General features: G+C 39.3%; 1 protein-coding gene across 1 annotated transcript in view; it reads left to right on the forward strand.

Annotated features, from left to right (window-relative positions):
- The first annotated feature begins 419 nt into the window (after window positions 1-419).
- Window positions 420-17,122, forward strand: part of TM9SF3 (transmembrane 9 superfamily member 3) — a 43,600-nt gene continuing 26,897 nt past the window's right edge. Inside the window, exons 1-3 of the mRNA XM_063405785.1 lie at window positions 420-582; window positions 8,540-8,735; window positions 14,815-14,937. Of these exons, the coding sequence (XP_063261855.1) occupies window positions 505-582; window positions 8,540-8,735; window positions 14,815-14,937 (397 nt within the window). The 5' untranslated portion in view covers window positions 420-504. The remainder of the gene's footprint in view (window positions 583-8,539; window positions 8,736-14,814; window positions 14,938-17,122) is intronic.

A 17,122-nucleotide genomic window follows, 5' to 3' on the forward strand; every position in this document is an offset into this window, starting at 1 on the left:
CTGCTTCCAATGTTTGATCAGCCATTCCGTGCCATGTCCTCTTGTCCTGTCACTGGTTCCCTGGGAGAAGAGACCGACCCCCCCCTCCTCTCAGGCACTTGTAGAGTGACAAGGGTCTGCCCTAACCCTCCTTCTCTTCAGGCTCAACAGCCCAGGACTTGTGCTCCAGAGGAAGCTTGTACACAGCCCTGCGTCCCGCTCTTCCCAAACCCCTTTAGATTATTTTACAGCTCAGAAGGAAATATCAACTCCCATTGCATCTCGTGCGACCGGCGCTCCCCTGCGCTCCTGCTGCCCGCGGTGTGTCCGAGGCCCGCGGGCCCTGCGGGTCCCTGCCGCCCGCCGCGCTCAGTGCCCGCCCCGCGGGGCTCCCGTAGCGCTCCCGTAGCGCCCCCGCGGTTCCGGCGGGCGGGAGGGTGACGTGGCGGGCGGGGCGGAAGTGGCGTCGGCGGCGGGCGCGGGCCGGTGCCGCGGCGGGGCCTGCTGGGGACGCCGAGGCCCGAGATGGCGGCGCCCGGGCTGCTCCTGCTGCTCCTGCCGCTCCTGCCGCTGCGCGCCCGCGCCGACGAGCACGAGCACACGGTGAGGCGGCGTCCCCGGGAGCGGCGCTCGGGCCGCGGCCCCCGTGCCGCCACGGCGCGGGAAGCGCGGCTCGCTGGGCGGGAGGGACGGGGATCCACGGGCCGCGGCCGGGGGGGAGCGGGCGGCTGCGCCCCGCGGGGCTCCCTGCGCGCCCGCTGCGCTGCGCGGGCTGTCCTGGCCGCGGGGCCGGAGTCGGGCCCCGCGCTCTGCTTCGGCGTGAGGGGACACGGGGCTCTCGGTGCAGGGCCGCCGGCTCCTCTGATCCGGTTTGCACATCCTTGTGCGGCCGGGCGGGTGTCCCACCTTTTCCTGGAGCAGATAAACGCCCCGGCAGGTACGCGTGCTTTGTTTGGAGAGCGCTGTTTGCTCTGCTCTCCGCTGGGGAGGATGTTTGCTCTTGCTTCGGAGCACAAGTGCGAGCCCGAGCGCAGTTCTGACAGCCCCGGGACTGGGGTGACAGCTGCCCTCGGGAAGAGGCGAGGATGGCGTGGGAATGGGCTGGGGAGTGAGAGCAGGACGGGGACACGGCCACGGACCCGCGAGGAAAATGGGTGTATAAAATACTGCTGATTTGAGTGCTCACGCATTGCCTTGAGAATAGTTTTTCTGAAGTGCTGGCAATATTGTCCAGGAAGAATCTCCAGGAAAAAAGTACCTGTGCTTTGTAATTTTCTGATTTTACGTCGGGTTGTTGTTTCCGGTGGCTTTCAGTGTGAGAAAGTGGAAGTTTCTGTGATAAGCTGAGGTATGATTTTGGAACGAGACTTTCATGAAAACTTTCTCCCTTTCCTGCAAGTGGAGTGGATTAGAATGTGGCTGTGATTAAACACTGTGTCTCTCTGACTATCAGGACTTCTGTTGCTCTTGAGCAGCCTGGCTGGTAAACACTTGCTGAGTTTCTTTAACATAGTTTTCTCAAGGTGAGGTGTGGTAAAGCTTACCAAGTGTTCTTAATAGAACAGATAAATAGTATTGGTAATTTTTGTATAAGTGGTAGGTAATCAGTTTCCTCATTCTATGCATTTTTGAGGACTTTAAAACTGATTAGGATTGTGTTTATTTTTTGAAAGGAAAATGGATTTATTGATGCTGCAGTTCATGACAGAAAAGTTAATCAGATATTCAGTAGTTTCAAGAAACAGATATTCTTTGAACTAGTTTAGGTCCCAGTTTTGTTGCTGAACCTGTGCTTTATAGTGAGGCTTCTGCTGAGGTGAGATGGTTTTCAGCATAGCACTGTTTATTTTAAGGGCTGGTTAACTTGAGGGATTATTAAATTAATTTTGATAATCTTCTAGGGAAAAAATAAAGCAGTCACTGAATTTATGTGGGTTTGAGCTGTCCCTTCAAAAGTGATTTCTGATTTTTTTTAGGTCTTTTGAATGATAACCTAAACAATTACCCATGGAAATCACAAATTCCTTTTGAAGGCTTGTCTTTTTTTTTCAGCTAAGCTACTCAATTCTGAGAGATTATAAACCTATTTTGGTTTCGTATTCTTGTTCACATAGTGTCCAGTTTATTAACTGGAGAGGTTATGTGATAGGTTAGGAATAGTTGGTGTAGAAAGACAGTTACCTTTTTTTGGAAGGCTGTCTCCTTGCTTGGGTATTTTGATATTTTAATCTTGTGTGGGAGATTGGAATGGAAGCATTAATAGCATGAATGAAACATGGCAGGGTTTTGTAGTAGCATACTGATTTTAAGACGAAGAACTCGAAGGAACTATTCCTTAAATACCGCATTTTAATGAATTTCAGTTTTCAATATGATTGCAGTTGGAAGATGGATTTTCTTACAATCAGAGTGCTTTACTACCTTTCAAAGGCTCTACTCACATTTGGAGAAGTGGAAGGGAAATTTAGGATTTGGTAATCTCAGACTAAATTGTCACTGACTTTAAACTCGAGACCTGTGGGTAGGAATACACACCCTTATTGTTCCATTTCCTCCGTGTGCAGCTCCCTGGGGAAGGGGTGCTGCTGCATCCTGACAGCTCTACAGGGTGTTATCAGTGCTCAGCATGTTGGACATGCAGAAGTGCTGGTTTAAGCTTTTAATGCTGCTATAACATGGAATTGTATGCACTGTCTGCTATAATATGTATTATATGGGTCCTTTATTTTATAATTGTGGACTTCTGAGCAAATACTATAAAAGGTAATTGTGAGAGGACTCTGCATGAAGCACTAGGTCTGTGCTATTGTTTTTGGAGATATTAGGAATAGATAGTGTCATTGAATTGACAGCTATATCCTTTATCTAAAATCTGAATTAGTTTCTGAAAATCACATCTGCCTTTCTTTGAAGTAAGAGTAGTGTAAATACAGTAATAAGACATGGGTATTTAAAATGAATAGTAAGTGAAGAAATTTTTAACACATCATTTAAAATCTTTGTTGTCTAAAGACAGTACAGCAGCAGAACTTCAGACCACAACAGAACAATTTATCAGGACCTAACTGAAAACTTGTCTGGTGATTCTTTAACTTATTTTCATACTTCAGAGCATGTCATGTACTTGCTTCTTGCCCTTGTTATAATAATTGCAACATTTTTTGACAGTTGTCCTTTATTTGTGGAAGCAATAGTATCAATGGGATACTGGCGGTCTTACCACAATGGATACTGATCCTGCAGAAACAGGGCTGGGGGCTCCTGCCTGGCCTTTGCTTTCACATCTTCTGTTGCTGGACTTGTTGGAATTGATGATGAAATCGACAAACCAGAAAACATTATGAAATATCCCGTGGTTTTTGTTGTAGGAGAATGGTCTAGAGAGTAGGTAGCATTTTAATTTTTATATTGCTTCAGTTTAATTGTCTGTGGTCTGCAAAAATAGAAATACATGAAAAACATTGAAAAATAAAACCCATCCTATATTGTGTAGCAAAATTCCTAATTTAATATAATTGAGAAAAGCATTTTTCCTTGACTTACACCCCAATGAAGTACGTTAAAACCCTGAGCATGTAAGGCTTATTTAAAATTAGTATATAAAATTAGGAACTTTGTATAGTATCTGAAAAATGTCAGTTAGAGAAACACCACGGAAAACATTTCAGTTCACGTAAAGTACTTATTTGCATGTGAAGTTGTGTGCAGATGAGCAGCCCGATTCCTCTTTGAAGTTGTGTTTCCATTTTGAAGAGGTGAAATAAATGTCATGGAAGCAGGACGTGGTGTGCCTGAGCAATCTCGTGCATCTAGGAAGTGTAACAGTAAAAGTACTGCATGTACAGTAGCTCAGCCTGTGCCACCGGTGCAGTTCCAGACACATCTTGGTGAGGCCTAAAATTCAGAGAGAAATAAAGAGGTGTTACTAGAAATAGCCTGCTCTGTCCAAAGCAGAGCATGAAGCTGAAATCCACTGTTTAATAGGGTGTGGATGTGAGCTGCAAACACTGAGTATTGTCACAGTGCTCGATAGATAGAATATCTGTAAGATACCGAGGACTACAAGCCTGGGATATTACTTGCCTGGTGAGTTTTGCTTGCTGCCTCCTGTATTTCTTGTCCTGCTTCTACATCTTTGCATTGCCAGTAACAAATAATGGTTGGTCCTTTTTTCCCCCTAAAAGATGTGCATTGTAGAGAGTATCATTCCAGACTTCTATTCAAGAAAAGGAATAAAATTGCATATTATCTGAAAGAAACTGTCTTGATTTGAATTTATTTTGCTGAATCATCACATGAGATTTGGCAGTTGTAATCCTCTTTTTGTGTCCTGTTGTTTTTTTGCTAAGTATTTTCTGGGTTTAAAGAAGAATATCAGCAACCTGACAGTCTCATCTTTTTCTGCAACCCTTTGTACACTGATTTAATCTACCCTTAATTGTTTTGTAAGAATAAATAGTCTATTTTCAGGGTTAGCATGCTAATTTCTACAGTTGTGCAAAGAGAACATAGTTGCTTTTCACACCATGAGTGCCCTGTTGGGTAACAGGAAAGAAAGGTGCATGTGCTGTACTGAAGGTAGTGTCAGTATTGCTATACTTGAATAGTTTCTAAACTGTAGAGGTGTATGGAAATTGTATTAAGCCTCAAAGTGGTGCACACCCCCAATTTTTCAATAGTTGTGTTCATAGCAGAGATCCACTCCTGTCAGACTGCACAAGCTTCCTGCCAGTTCAGTGTTCTGCAGGGAATAGAGTGGACCCGTCAATACCGGCAACAAGGAAGAAGTGTGGATGGGTGGGATGTGATTTTAGCTCGCACAGGCACATCCCTGCAGCCCAGTGCTCTGAGCAGGCAGCATGACCATGCTGTGCTGCTTTGGAACAGATATCCTCAGCTGTGATGAGGGTTGTGGGTGATACAGAGTTGAACTTGAGGTGCAGGTTGGTCCTCCACCACATGGTTGGCAATTACTGAAAAAAGTTTTTGAAGGTTTGTCTCCCTTAGCGAATCAGCTGTATGGTAGGTAACTTGTGTCAATGCTGGGACTTTTCAGGCTGCATCTGTACATATATCATTATATATTCCATACAGTTATGAAAATTGTTGATCTGATATTAAGCTTAGTGCAGAAAAGCATGCAAAGCTTACGACATTTTTGCATAAATTACAGTAAGTGAAACATAAATGAAATTGTGTTTTGTAGCCTTCTCTCACATGTAGAAGTACTGAGCTATGTGAGTTGTGGCCCTGTGACCAAGTTGTTGAAAGCTTGTGTCTGTGAATATAATTAGGATCTCTGAGCTGCATGCAGTATATTATCCCTTCATGTGGACCAAAACCAGAAGATACACCAGAGTACAGATTGCAGCATCTTATTTGTTGACCTTCTTTGCCTTTACACATTTACTGTGTTCATCTTGGCTTACTTTATGTTCTCTCTCTCATAGCATGACCTTTTTGCTGAAAGGTGTGTTATATGTAAGCCTTCTCAAAACCTGACATCCTGATAAAAAGGTGACAGTACAGTCTCCTACAAGATACTCTAGTGCTTTGTCTTGCCTAAATAAGTTTTCCTTTGTGTTGGCACTGTTAGTTGTTGTAGATGTTTTGATATTATGAAGCCACTAATGAAACAAAAAAACCCAAAAGAAACCAGACAGAAAACCCACCATCAAACCCCCCCCACTTAAACTCTTAAATAGCACTGTGTTCTTGCCACCAAATTACCCTACCACTAGGCTAAGAATGCGAGGATGAGGTATATCATGTCAGAGAAATTTATTTAAATGTGAAAGCTCATCCATGTAACTGACAATGAGCAAAACCCAACAAATGTAGAGAGAAGAAAATGTCCTTCTGTTTCTGCTAAACACCACCCCCAAATTTAAGCTGGAGGTGCTTAAGTTGTTTTGTTAGTACAACACTCTTAATTAGAGGAGGCCACCAGGAGTACCTGATGGACAGCAGAGGGCTGTGCCTAAGGACTGCTGTGTGTGAGGTGCAGGCTGGGCTGGCTGAGGTGTTGTGTTTGTTCATGGAGCAGTCCTCAAAAGATTTATCTTGGGCTGTTCTGGGGTGGTTGTGAGAAAGAAGGAAGTAATAGATGCAGACTGAATTCTTTGCATCTGTTTGATGTGGCCCCTTTTCTCTCTAGAGCAGGCTGATGGCATCTTGGAGTCATTGTGGGAAAAACTTGTAAGCCCTGAAGAAGGACTGAGCCCCATGCAGATAAGAGACAAGCAAAGACCAGATGTGTTATTGCAGATGTTGTAATTACTATTTAGTTACACTGGTAGATCTGAAAACACAGCAAGATTTTGCATGTTGTGTTCTTTATCTGTTGGTTTCTGCCTTGTCTGTCACTTCTGGTATAGTTCCAAAAATGTGGAGGTCCCAGCTCAGTATGAAGCCTGTCAGAAACAAGCAGCTAAGAAAAGCAGTGGTCAGGGCTTTCTTTATTCAGGCAAAGATGAACTCACAGACTTAAGGATGTTGTCATATTCTATTACTGTGGGTTGAGCAGAGATGGCTCAGCTCACATGTAAGCTGTTTGGTACAAGTAGTGCTAAAGTGGCCTCTTGACAAATTAAGACCATTTTGAGAAAGGGCTGGAAATACATTCTGCAGCTGTTAGAGGAAGAAACAGAAGACATGATAGAAATAACAGGCTAGGAAGAGATGGGCCAGCTTGTCCTGTGCTCCCTTGGCAAGAGCTAGAAGTGGATTTGAAGTGCAGATTCCAATGTCTGCTGCAGCTGAGGGGGTTGGAATGCAGATTTTGCTTTCTTTCTGTTTTCTTTACCAACTTTCTTTGGACAACTGTGCTACACTAGTATAACCTTTCTAGTTGCTCACAGAGAGGAGGAATGTCTGCTTTCTCTTGTTTACTTTTTATTTGATGCTTCTTTGACATTCTTTACCTGTCAGAAATGCTCTGAAGTGCTCTGCAAAGGGGCACGTTTGTGAAACTGATAAGTGTTTGGTCTCCACTGCAGCTCAGAATGAAATTAGTAAGACATTGTAAGTTTTTTGTTGGAAATCACTCACATAAGAGGCTGGAATGACCTTTGTACATCTTTGTAAACAAAAATGATAAGCCTTTAATTGAGATGGTGTGTTAGTTTAAAGGGATTAAATTATTTTCCAAAGCAGGTCTTGTTTAAATCCTTGAGTTTAACTATTAAACACTTCATCTGAACAATTTTTTTCCTTCTGCATGTACCTAATTATTTCTGCACTAACCTCTTGGTATGACAGTGGTTGTTCAGAATAAATGGAGTTGAAGAACCTTTGTTCATTTGTTAAAAAGGGAGATACAGAACTGTATTCAGGATTTCAGATGTGCACTATATAATAATGTCTAATTAACATTTTACTTTCTTTTCTTCAAGGTGTTCTGTGTCTGTGTTATGGTCTTATAATAGTACTTTATTCTTCTGTACTTAAAAAATTCAGGACCTATATAGTGATCTGCTTTCATGTGTATGTAGTTACAAGTAGTGGTTTTTTCTACCTTAGAAGTTATATGATTGTCCCTGTCCCTCTTACCCTGTTGAAATTACAGGTGAAGAAGTTGGGTTGCATGAGAGACTTTGTGTAGTAATCAACAAATCTGATGCCTCATCCAGATGCATACAGATATAATGCAAATTATTATTTCAGATAATTTAATTTTCTTGGATCCATCCAGTATTTGGATACTGATAGACTAAGTAGACTTTAAGTCTAATAGACTTTAGGTATTTTTGTTGTTGTTGAAATGTAATGAGGGCTTGAAAAAAATTACTGGCTCCTAGACAAGGAATATGTTTTCCTGGCTAACAGTAGCTGTGGAAAGTGAAGAATGAATGTTCCCAGAGAGAATTTCGTGGCAGCCCCCAGACTTCTTGCTGTTCTGTTTTTCACTGTGGGAATGTTGGAAATGCATCAAAATACAATTCTTCTGTCTGACTTTAGCTCTTGGCTACTGTAGGTATGCAACAGTTTAATTTTAGTGCTTCCTGTGAGGCATTGTGCTCTTCTGGGAATTTTGAATGCAATTTATACCCTTGCTAAAAAGAAAAGGAGCTGCATTTTAGGAAAATACAGAATATCTGTCAGTGTGGGTAGATTGCCTGACTAATTTGCTGAGATCTTGTTTAACAAGACGTTAATTTGGTATTTCCTTTCTTTCAGTTGAGATTAACAGTGTTTTGCATTTAAGTGATCTGTGTTTTTACAAAATTAGAAAAAGCTTATTTATTTTCAAGACTTCTACTTTTTTCCTCTTTTGCTTGCTGCATCTTCTACATCTTTCTTAAATCCCTCTTGTCTGAAACTTCACTGATAGGCTCTAAGAAACTGTGATCAACTTGGCTTTTTTTTTTTCTATGAAAGCAGGCTGAAATTTTATCCTAGAATCCCTGAGATGCACAAGACAAAAATACTCATCTGTCTTTAAATGTGACTGTTGCCTGTGATTGAGCAATCCTGCCCTGCTAGTTAATATCAATGAGAGCTTCTTGAACATTTTTATTCTGCTGGGCATCTCATCTAACTCAGTAACTTTATCTTTCAGTACCAAGATAAAGAGGAAGTTGTTCTATGGATGAATACTGTAGGACCCTACCACAATCGCCAAGAAACATACAAATACTTCTCTCTCCCTTTCTGTGTGGGATCAAAAAAAAGCATCAGCCATTACCATGAAACCCTGGGGGAAGCTCTTCAAGGAGTTGAATTGGAATTTAGTGGTCTTGACATCAAATTTAAAGGTAAGTGATTCAAAGTGCATTTAGTCACTAAAAAAATACACAAACTATTCAAATTGATCTTTTAGTGAGAAGAACTGAAATTTTCTTGCTGCTAGTAATTGACTGTATTTTGTATCATTGATTGGTACACCCTGCAAGGTTACTGCCACTGGCTTTTGAGTTTACAGTGAAGTTTCCATCTATGTGCCCTTGAAGGAATGTGCTTGCAGCAGATATTGCTTCTGAAGTAACTTTACGAAGTAAAACTAAGTTTTCTGCATCTGAATGTTTAGTTATTTACTGGAATCAATATTCTGGAATTACCAGATCAGATGATGCAGTTTTTTCCTGTGATGATGAGTACTTGCAGACTCACTGCGATTACAAAGAAGTAGCAAGGGCTCAACATCTCAAAGTTCCACCTCAACACAAAGTTGATGATTGTATCCTTCTGATTACTGTCTAGTTTAAAATAACTTTGACAAATACCTTTATAGTACTGTCTCTAACTCATATGCCAGTCAGGATGGAGCAAGATGAAGCTGGTCTGATTTTTTTTTTCCTTTTGTTTCCTATCCTCACCATCTTGCCATACTGTTCCAGAGAAGATATTTAACTTCTTTTGCACATATATTTCTTGGTTTTATGGTCTGAGTCTTCTACTGCATAATTCCTGTGTGTGTGTCCTTTCAGGTATCTGTAGCTAGTAGATGCAGAACTTCAAAGAATAACAGATTCTTCTTGCCACTTGAGTTTTAACATTTATTAATTTAATTGAAGTTATGCTTCTGTCTGTCTTTTTTTTCCAGAACACTGCACTTCATTTCATCACTAGTGCTTTAACTGGAGAACTTAAGCATAGTATCTCTTGTCTGAGCATTTACAGTCAGATGGGATTTAGTTTCTGTAAGCTGTAAAGGTTTTATCCAAAACTGGATATCTGCAAAATAAAGAACTTATGATGTTTTTGCTAGCAGTAGGATAAGTTGAATAAAAGATTTTTAGAAAGTTTTAGAAAGAATCTTTCCTGTTAAGAAAGAAACAGTACCTGTACAAACACTGAGAACAGTCCTACTACTGCTTTGTAACACTTGTAGCATGCTGAGAGTGTTACTCAGTGTGGGAGAAACAGTTTTCTTGTCAAACCTCATAAAATGCCCTCAGAAACATGAAATGGAAAGAGCAGTAAAGGCAACTGGTAGCAATTCAACACAGTGGTGAAGATTAATAAAACTTTTATCAGAATATGGTAAATGTTTGTTTGTACAGCCAGTTTGATGTGTAACATTTACTTCCTTTAAGTACCCCAACTTTACAAAGAGATTCTTTTATTCCTGTGACAAAGGCACTCTCTAGGTGCAGCACCAAATGGAAAACTAGAAGATTTGTGAGTTGATGTTTATTGCTATGATGTAGCCAGTGCACAGAATTTCTAAAAATTTAATTCTTGTTATTAACACCTTAGAACTTAATAGATTGATAATCCATATTGGAACTCCCAGCCAAAGTGGCTGCAGGTCAGATGTTTTCAATAAAGCAGATGGTGTATGCTAGCTGGTTGATTATTAAGTATGTGTACGTGATGTGTGAAGCTGTACATGTGCACTTCTGTTTTTTTCTCTTGCAGTCTGGGTCCTCTGGATAAAAGATGGATACAATAATCTCTTTGCTGTTAACTGTTATCCAGCAGCTTCTACATCAGGAGCTGTTTTAGTATTTTTATTTACTTCAGTGGTCCATGAAGTGAAATCTGAATGGGAGTCAACTCTGTTTTACTATCCTTATTCTGCTGTTAAAAGTATTAAAATACTATTTTTTTTCACATTTCGGAGTAACAAGTGTAAAATAATTTTAACAGTAATTATTAGTATTTAATATGCAATTATGTAAAATTTGTAATTCCTTGATACACAGGTTTTTAAACTAAAGAAATAGAAGATTGCAATACTTAAAATCATTTTTAGAGGCTTAAAAGCTCTCATAAAGCCAGTACAATTGATATCCAATTTATGTGTTGTAAAGTTTGGATTTCATAGACCAGTCCTTAAAGTTTAGCATTTGTATAAAGAATTCTTTTCCAGTTCAGTTGTTGAAATGTGATGGTAGCTCAGATTTTTGGTGACATTTTAATGGTAGACCTTTTTCTTTGCAGAAATGCTGTTCACTTTATTGTAATTGTAACTAGATTGTATCCATGAAATTGAATTTTTTTTTTTTTTTGTAATGGATAAGTTTTATTTCAGTGTGATTGATACAGGCTTCAGCTCTGCATCAGTGTTCCAGAAGTTGCTGCAATTAAATTGAAACAGGGCTCTTGGTATTTTTGTGGTGGTTTGGGTTTTGGTTGGTTTTTGTTTTTCTTTTTCTTTTTGTTACCAGATAGAGGCTTGGTTGGTACCAATAGATTCATGTGTTCTTAAGTAAAAGATACAGCTTGAAAGAGTGTTGAGTATCTAAAATCTGCAGCTGAAATAATTAAGATAATAAGTAATAAACTTGCACAGATTTTCTTCATGAATATGTGAATCATGTCTTAGTTCTGAGTTAACAAGCATCTGTACTTTATGTGCATTTGGCATTATGGCAAGATTAACAGTTGCAAGCATTTCTTTCTCTTTAAAAGTATTGTATGAGTTTACAAAATTAAATTAGATTTGAACCTCATACTTTCAGGCTTTTGTTCTGTGAAGTAAGTGAAAGGGAAATCGAATTGGTCTAATAAATTAGCTTCTGCAATAAAAAATAATTATCTTCTCAACATTATTTGACTCGATAGCAGTTGCAGGTTAGCATGAAGCTGTGTGTTGTTCATCATATTCAAAAAATTGTTTCAGCTACAGCTGTTATTAGCTGAAGTACTAAACTGTAAGTAAAGCTGGGAGTTGAACCAGGCATTGCCTGTATTTTTTGAACTAGAATAAAAAAATTATGATTCTACAGAAATGTGCCCTTCTGAGAGTGAAGGCCACTTAACTCTCATAGTGATGACTGGTGGGGCAGGTCTCCAGTGTATCCAAGTCTCTATGAAGTGTGACATATGAAAGGATACATGCAATCATACAAGAATAACTGGATTTTCCTTCTGTATGTTGTTTTATATCGCAGGTCTCAAATCTGTATAAATATCTGTGTGAATGAAGAAATGAATTCTTAACATACACTCATATTGTAATATAAATTTTAAGTTTTCGGTTGGCTTAATTATCTTGTCAAGGTAAATCCAGGATAATAATGCTTTTTAATGAATATGTCAAGTTCTTTACTTAAGTATTTCAGTGACATCCTCTCTTACACCTGAGACCCAGTAATTTATTAAATGTATTGAACATTGGTATCATAGTGACTTCAGTTTGAAAATTTGTTTTTGATATTATCATATGGTGCCATTAGAGAAGATGAATTTAAAGAGAAAAAGGATGTTTTAACAAAATTGCATTTTATACTTCTTCAGCAATGTTACTAAATGACCATATTCGTAATGGAGAATTCTTTGCCTAAACTTTCTTCTGTAACACCTCTAGAAGGATGACATTTAGTGTTGTCAGATATAATGAGGTTTTATATGGTTCATGTTTGAATAAAACCGCATTGATCTGACTGTTCATAGGAAATTTGAAATCTGGCTAAGCACACTTGCTTTTCTAATGAGACAAGCTTTTAAAAAATTTCCTAAATGTCAGCTACTGATGTTACTGAAGCTTTATTACATAGCAGATCATACCTCTGACTTCCCTGATACAGAAGCACCACAAAACCTGCCTTTAACTTCGCTCTCCTCTTGCATACACATCCAACCATAACTTGGATAAGAAATCTTTAACATATGCAAAACTTCAGATCTGGTAAAGCTGTAATGAAGTAGACATCAGGTTCTCCAAATGCTGTTCTAAGCTTCTTTCATTTAATTATTTAACACAGTGGATTTAAGCTTGACCACCTAACCCTGTCCTGTAACTAAACGACAGCTTCAGCTGTCAGTGGCTGGAGAGAGAAACGCTTGTCTTTCTTCATATGTTTTAAAGGGAGGTGAGAGGAGCTGTACTGTGCAGTGTGGCTGACATCAAATTCCATATGTAATGTCATTCCTGTGTTTTGCAAGAATTGAATGAGATTGTTTCTAATGATTCTGCTGAGGTTTTGTGTGTGTGCCCTGCAGCAACTTGTAATACAGTTAATCCAGATTTGATTATGCTGTGTCTGTGATGACTTCTGGTATTCTGAATGCTACGAGTAAGATCTGTAAAAATAGTGGAAGACAGGTTTTGTTGTCGCACACCACTGTCTGCCACCTTGTGTCAGTGCAGTTATTTCACTTCAAAGTTATTCCAAAGTCTTCTACTTTTAACAGCAGCAAACCTCACTGTTTATATCCTAAAGCATTATATGCACAGTAGCTCATTTCTGTTGGTAAAACAAACAAGCAAGTGGCAAATTCCACAGTCTGAAAGCCCACGGAGTAATTTGGAGTAGGTTACAGTCTCACCTACCTGTGCTGCTACTGCTGTGAACCAGAGTCACCTAAGCCAGCCTGGCCCCCGTAATACTTCTCCAAAAAAGGCTTCTTGCTTCGGCCTGGGAACTGCTGTCTTTTACCTGCATTTTAATTCATGGCTTATTTGGATTTGATCTGTGTATTGAACAGTCCTTTGAGTCAAAAAATGTAGTATTAGAAAGGTGTTATCCCTTATTTGAACATAGTATGACAGTGAAGTGACAAATATTTCGGAAAGAATCCCTACTTAGCAACACATCCAGAAAATAATGGTTCTGGGGTTTGTGGGTTGGCTTTTTCTCCCCTTTTAATTAATGTCAAGACAATTTAAAAATCTGTTCAAATGAAAAAGTGCCAAGCAGAGGCATTTTGCGGGTGGGGGAAAATGTCCAAAAATACAGGATTCAGCTCAATAGCGACATAAGTGCAGACTTGAATTCGTACGTCTGTTTCAGCTGTGGTGCCAGCTTTAATGGCTTCCTTCTCTTGAATGTACCAGTACAGGCCCTGAGAGTGTTGCCCATGCACTAAAAGTCTTCTTGGTACATTTGTTGACTTGAATGGTTTTGTTATTCTTTTTATTTTTCTCCAGAAAAAAAGTTTTGTTGACCAAATGTACTTGGCATATTTTGATTTTTGTTGTTATCAGAGAAGTTATGTTTTGTGTTAGAAATATTCTGCTCGCCTGTGCTTTTTCTGTGCAGGTGATTTGATTTTTCTTTTAAGCTTTATATTGTAGTTAATGTAGCGAAGGAAGTAAGCTGAATTTTGAGCAAATTAGAGCTGTACTTAGGGCATAAATTAATTTTATCTACTAAAATGGGTCCTCAATTCCACCATTACTAAGATGTGGATGAGGGAGCTTGTCTCAGAATCTGTTGCTATCTGAAGTCTTGTAAATATGAGGCCTTTCATCTTTCTTCACTTGAAAAGGAGATGTTAGGGAAGGAAACTGGGATGCAAAAAACAGTGTAACATAAGGATTGTAGATGGGGAGGAATAGCTTTCTGGCTGAAAGAGGTGGATTTATTTTATTTCCAAATGCAGCCTCTTATGCATTCTTTGCATTATTCCTATTTTTGTCTTCTCTCCTTTTTTTCTGTGTCTTTACTCTGATTGCTTTGTTTCTTCCTTAGTGGTAGTTTCTTTAAAATTGCTGAGAAATTATAAAAGTTTTAGGTTTTTTTACAAACATCATTCCTAGTCAGTGAAGCTGATTATTCTAAAACAGAGAGATAATGTTATAAACAGTTTTAGGTATTTGTTAATAATTTCATACCTCTTGTTAGAGCAATCTCATTATCTGTTCAGGTGAATCTGCCATCAACTTTTGTACCTTAATTTAGTGTGGGTGAAGCAGCAAAAAGATACTGTGAAACCTTTTCATGTCCAGTGTGTGGGAAGCCCCAGCATGCAGAATTGTAGATTTCTGAACACAATCATGTGTTTGCTTTAATGGTTCCTTTTTAAGTGTCCCTTTTTATCTACTTGAAGATAGCCAAGAGGGCTTGGAGACTTCAGCACTGTCCATTCCTCCATTTGCTTGATTTGCCTTCACTTTAAGCCACCTCATTAATAAATCTTTAACTGTGCTTTAATTTTTTGCAGATGATGTAATGCAGACTACTTACTGTGAAGTTGACTTGGACAAGGGAAGAAGAGATGCCTTTGTTTATGCTATCAAAAATCACTATTGGTACCAGATGTATATTGATGACTTGCCAATATGGGGTGAGTGATATTATGCATTAATGACTGGATTACACCTGCTCAAGTCCTGTACTAGTGGGTTTCATGGACTCATTTAATGACTAAGCTTCGTTACAGGAATTTCACATCAATATGAAACTTAAATGCAAGTCAAATTCACAAGAATATGTAATGAAGTAATAGAGGACATAGTTTTAAGCTGCCCTAGGGGAGGGTTAGGTTGAACGTTAGGAAGCATTACTTCACAGAAAGGGTGATTAGACTTTGGAATGGGCTGCCCAGGGAGGTGATGGAGTCACCGTCCCTGGAGGTGTGGCAAGGAGAGACTGGCTGTGGCACTCGGTGCCATGGTCTAGTTGACAAGATGGTGTTGGGCCATAGATTGGACTTGATCTCAGTGGTCTTTTCCAGCCTAGTCAATTCTGTGTGAACTACTCTGTGTGGCCTTTACTGTACTACTTGTGATTGCTGGTAGGATTTTGGAAAGAGTGCATGAGTGACAATTGTTGCTACAATTTTTTTTATGGCTTGGGCCTTTCAGCAAAAGACCAATGAATTGTTTTTCTAGACCAGTGACAGGTATTCAAAGCCTTGGGCTTTGTATTGCCCAAGGATGATGGATGCTAAGCTGACTTTTTTGGAATCTTTTGTGGCTTAACAAGTCTTGGAGGCTTCTTCTTTAGGATTTATTTTTCTGGTCATGTTTCATCAACAAAAATGCCAAAGAACTAACGTACCTACTAAATTTTCTAACACTGACAGATTTTATGCTCTCAGCTAAAAAATCTGTTTTCCTGTGATTCCAGTGTCTTCAATGTTTCCCAGTAGTACCCTTTTTATGCACAAGAGGTCAGCTAGAAAACGTTTAGAATCTAGGTATTATCTTTCTAAGATATTAAGAAGCTGCTTTTGATAGTTTGGAACCAGGATTTCAAGCTGTGCTACATAATAGGGGACTACAGGATTGTAAGTGCTGGTAATATTATGTAAGGGCAAGTGGTGCTGACAGTTTTGATCTGTCTCTCCTGCAGGTTAGGTAAAAGTAGCATGACTGCAAATTGGTTGATATTAGCCTGACTTTTATTAAAAAAACAATAATGAATTCTTGGTGGGGAGCTGAGAAAGGAGTGGATGCACCTGAATCAATCAGAATCTGCAAGTCTGAATGAGTATTTTGGACCTTTGTGTTCCCATTGCAGTGGAGAAAACTGGGAATATAGCTTATCTGCAATAATTTCGGTTTTCCTGGGTCTCTGTTCAACAACAGAAATATCTCAGGCCCTGAGTGCTGCTTAAAACTTAAAGCACTGAGACTTGCTGCCAACTGAAGGGCTTTTATTTCAAGTATTTCTGCTATGAATATGAATAATAATATTCATATAATATATGAATGATACTGTACACGTGCCTCTGCTCGTTTGCTGATGCCTTTGAGAGTGCAGTACAGACTTGTCTAGTACCTTGTAATGTGGTGGCAGGTAGAGAGACTAAAGAAAACAAGTATCTTTTGCTTGATTGTGGTTGCATAGATGTAACTATTTCTAAATAGCAACTAGATTTCAGTTATTATAATGAAGAAAACCATTAGGAGTGTTTAAGATACAGTGGTGTAAGAACTGAAGTAGTTATGATGGCATCTCTGAAATACTCTGAATACTGAGAAGGGTTCTTTTGGTTTCATGGAGATAGTGACCAGAACTGGTTACCTTTAGCTTGCATTAAACATACCTTGTGTTGAATGACTTTTTTTGTTACTGTGTGAAGGCTGTCTGATTTATCCACTTCATTTGGATTACCTGTCTTGAGAACCTTACTAGCCAGCATGTGTTATATATACTGTATGACCCAATAACCTATTTTTTAAAATTATTACTTCACATCTTGTAGCTGGATTAAACCAAAATTTTGTTCCCTAAGTGTAGGTGGCTGGAGTCCTTTTTTAGTGCTACCAAAAGAAAGTCCTCTCTGAAGAATGTAAAAGAAAAGAATTCAGATGGTTTCATTTCAGATTCAGCTAATGTTTGCTGAGCATTCTAGGCAACTTCTCTTTAATTCTGTTCTTAAAGCTAACCATTCACTTCTCTGGGCTCATCCAGATACATTCAAGGCACTCCTCCTGTCTCCTGGCAAATCTTGTGTTCTTTATGGTTTTCTACCTTGCTAAAGCTTACAGATACTAGACATATGCACAAACATTAATTCTTAA

This window comes from Prinia subflava, chromosome 9 (assembly GCF_021018805.1).
Source record: "Prinia subflava isolate CZ2003 ecotype Zambia chromosome 9, Cam_Psub_1.2, whole genome shotgun sequence".
NCBI classification, from domain to species: domain Eukaryota; kingdom Metazoa; phylum Chordata; class Aves; order Passeriformes; family Cisticolidae; genus Prinia; species Prinia subflava.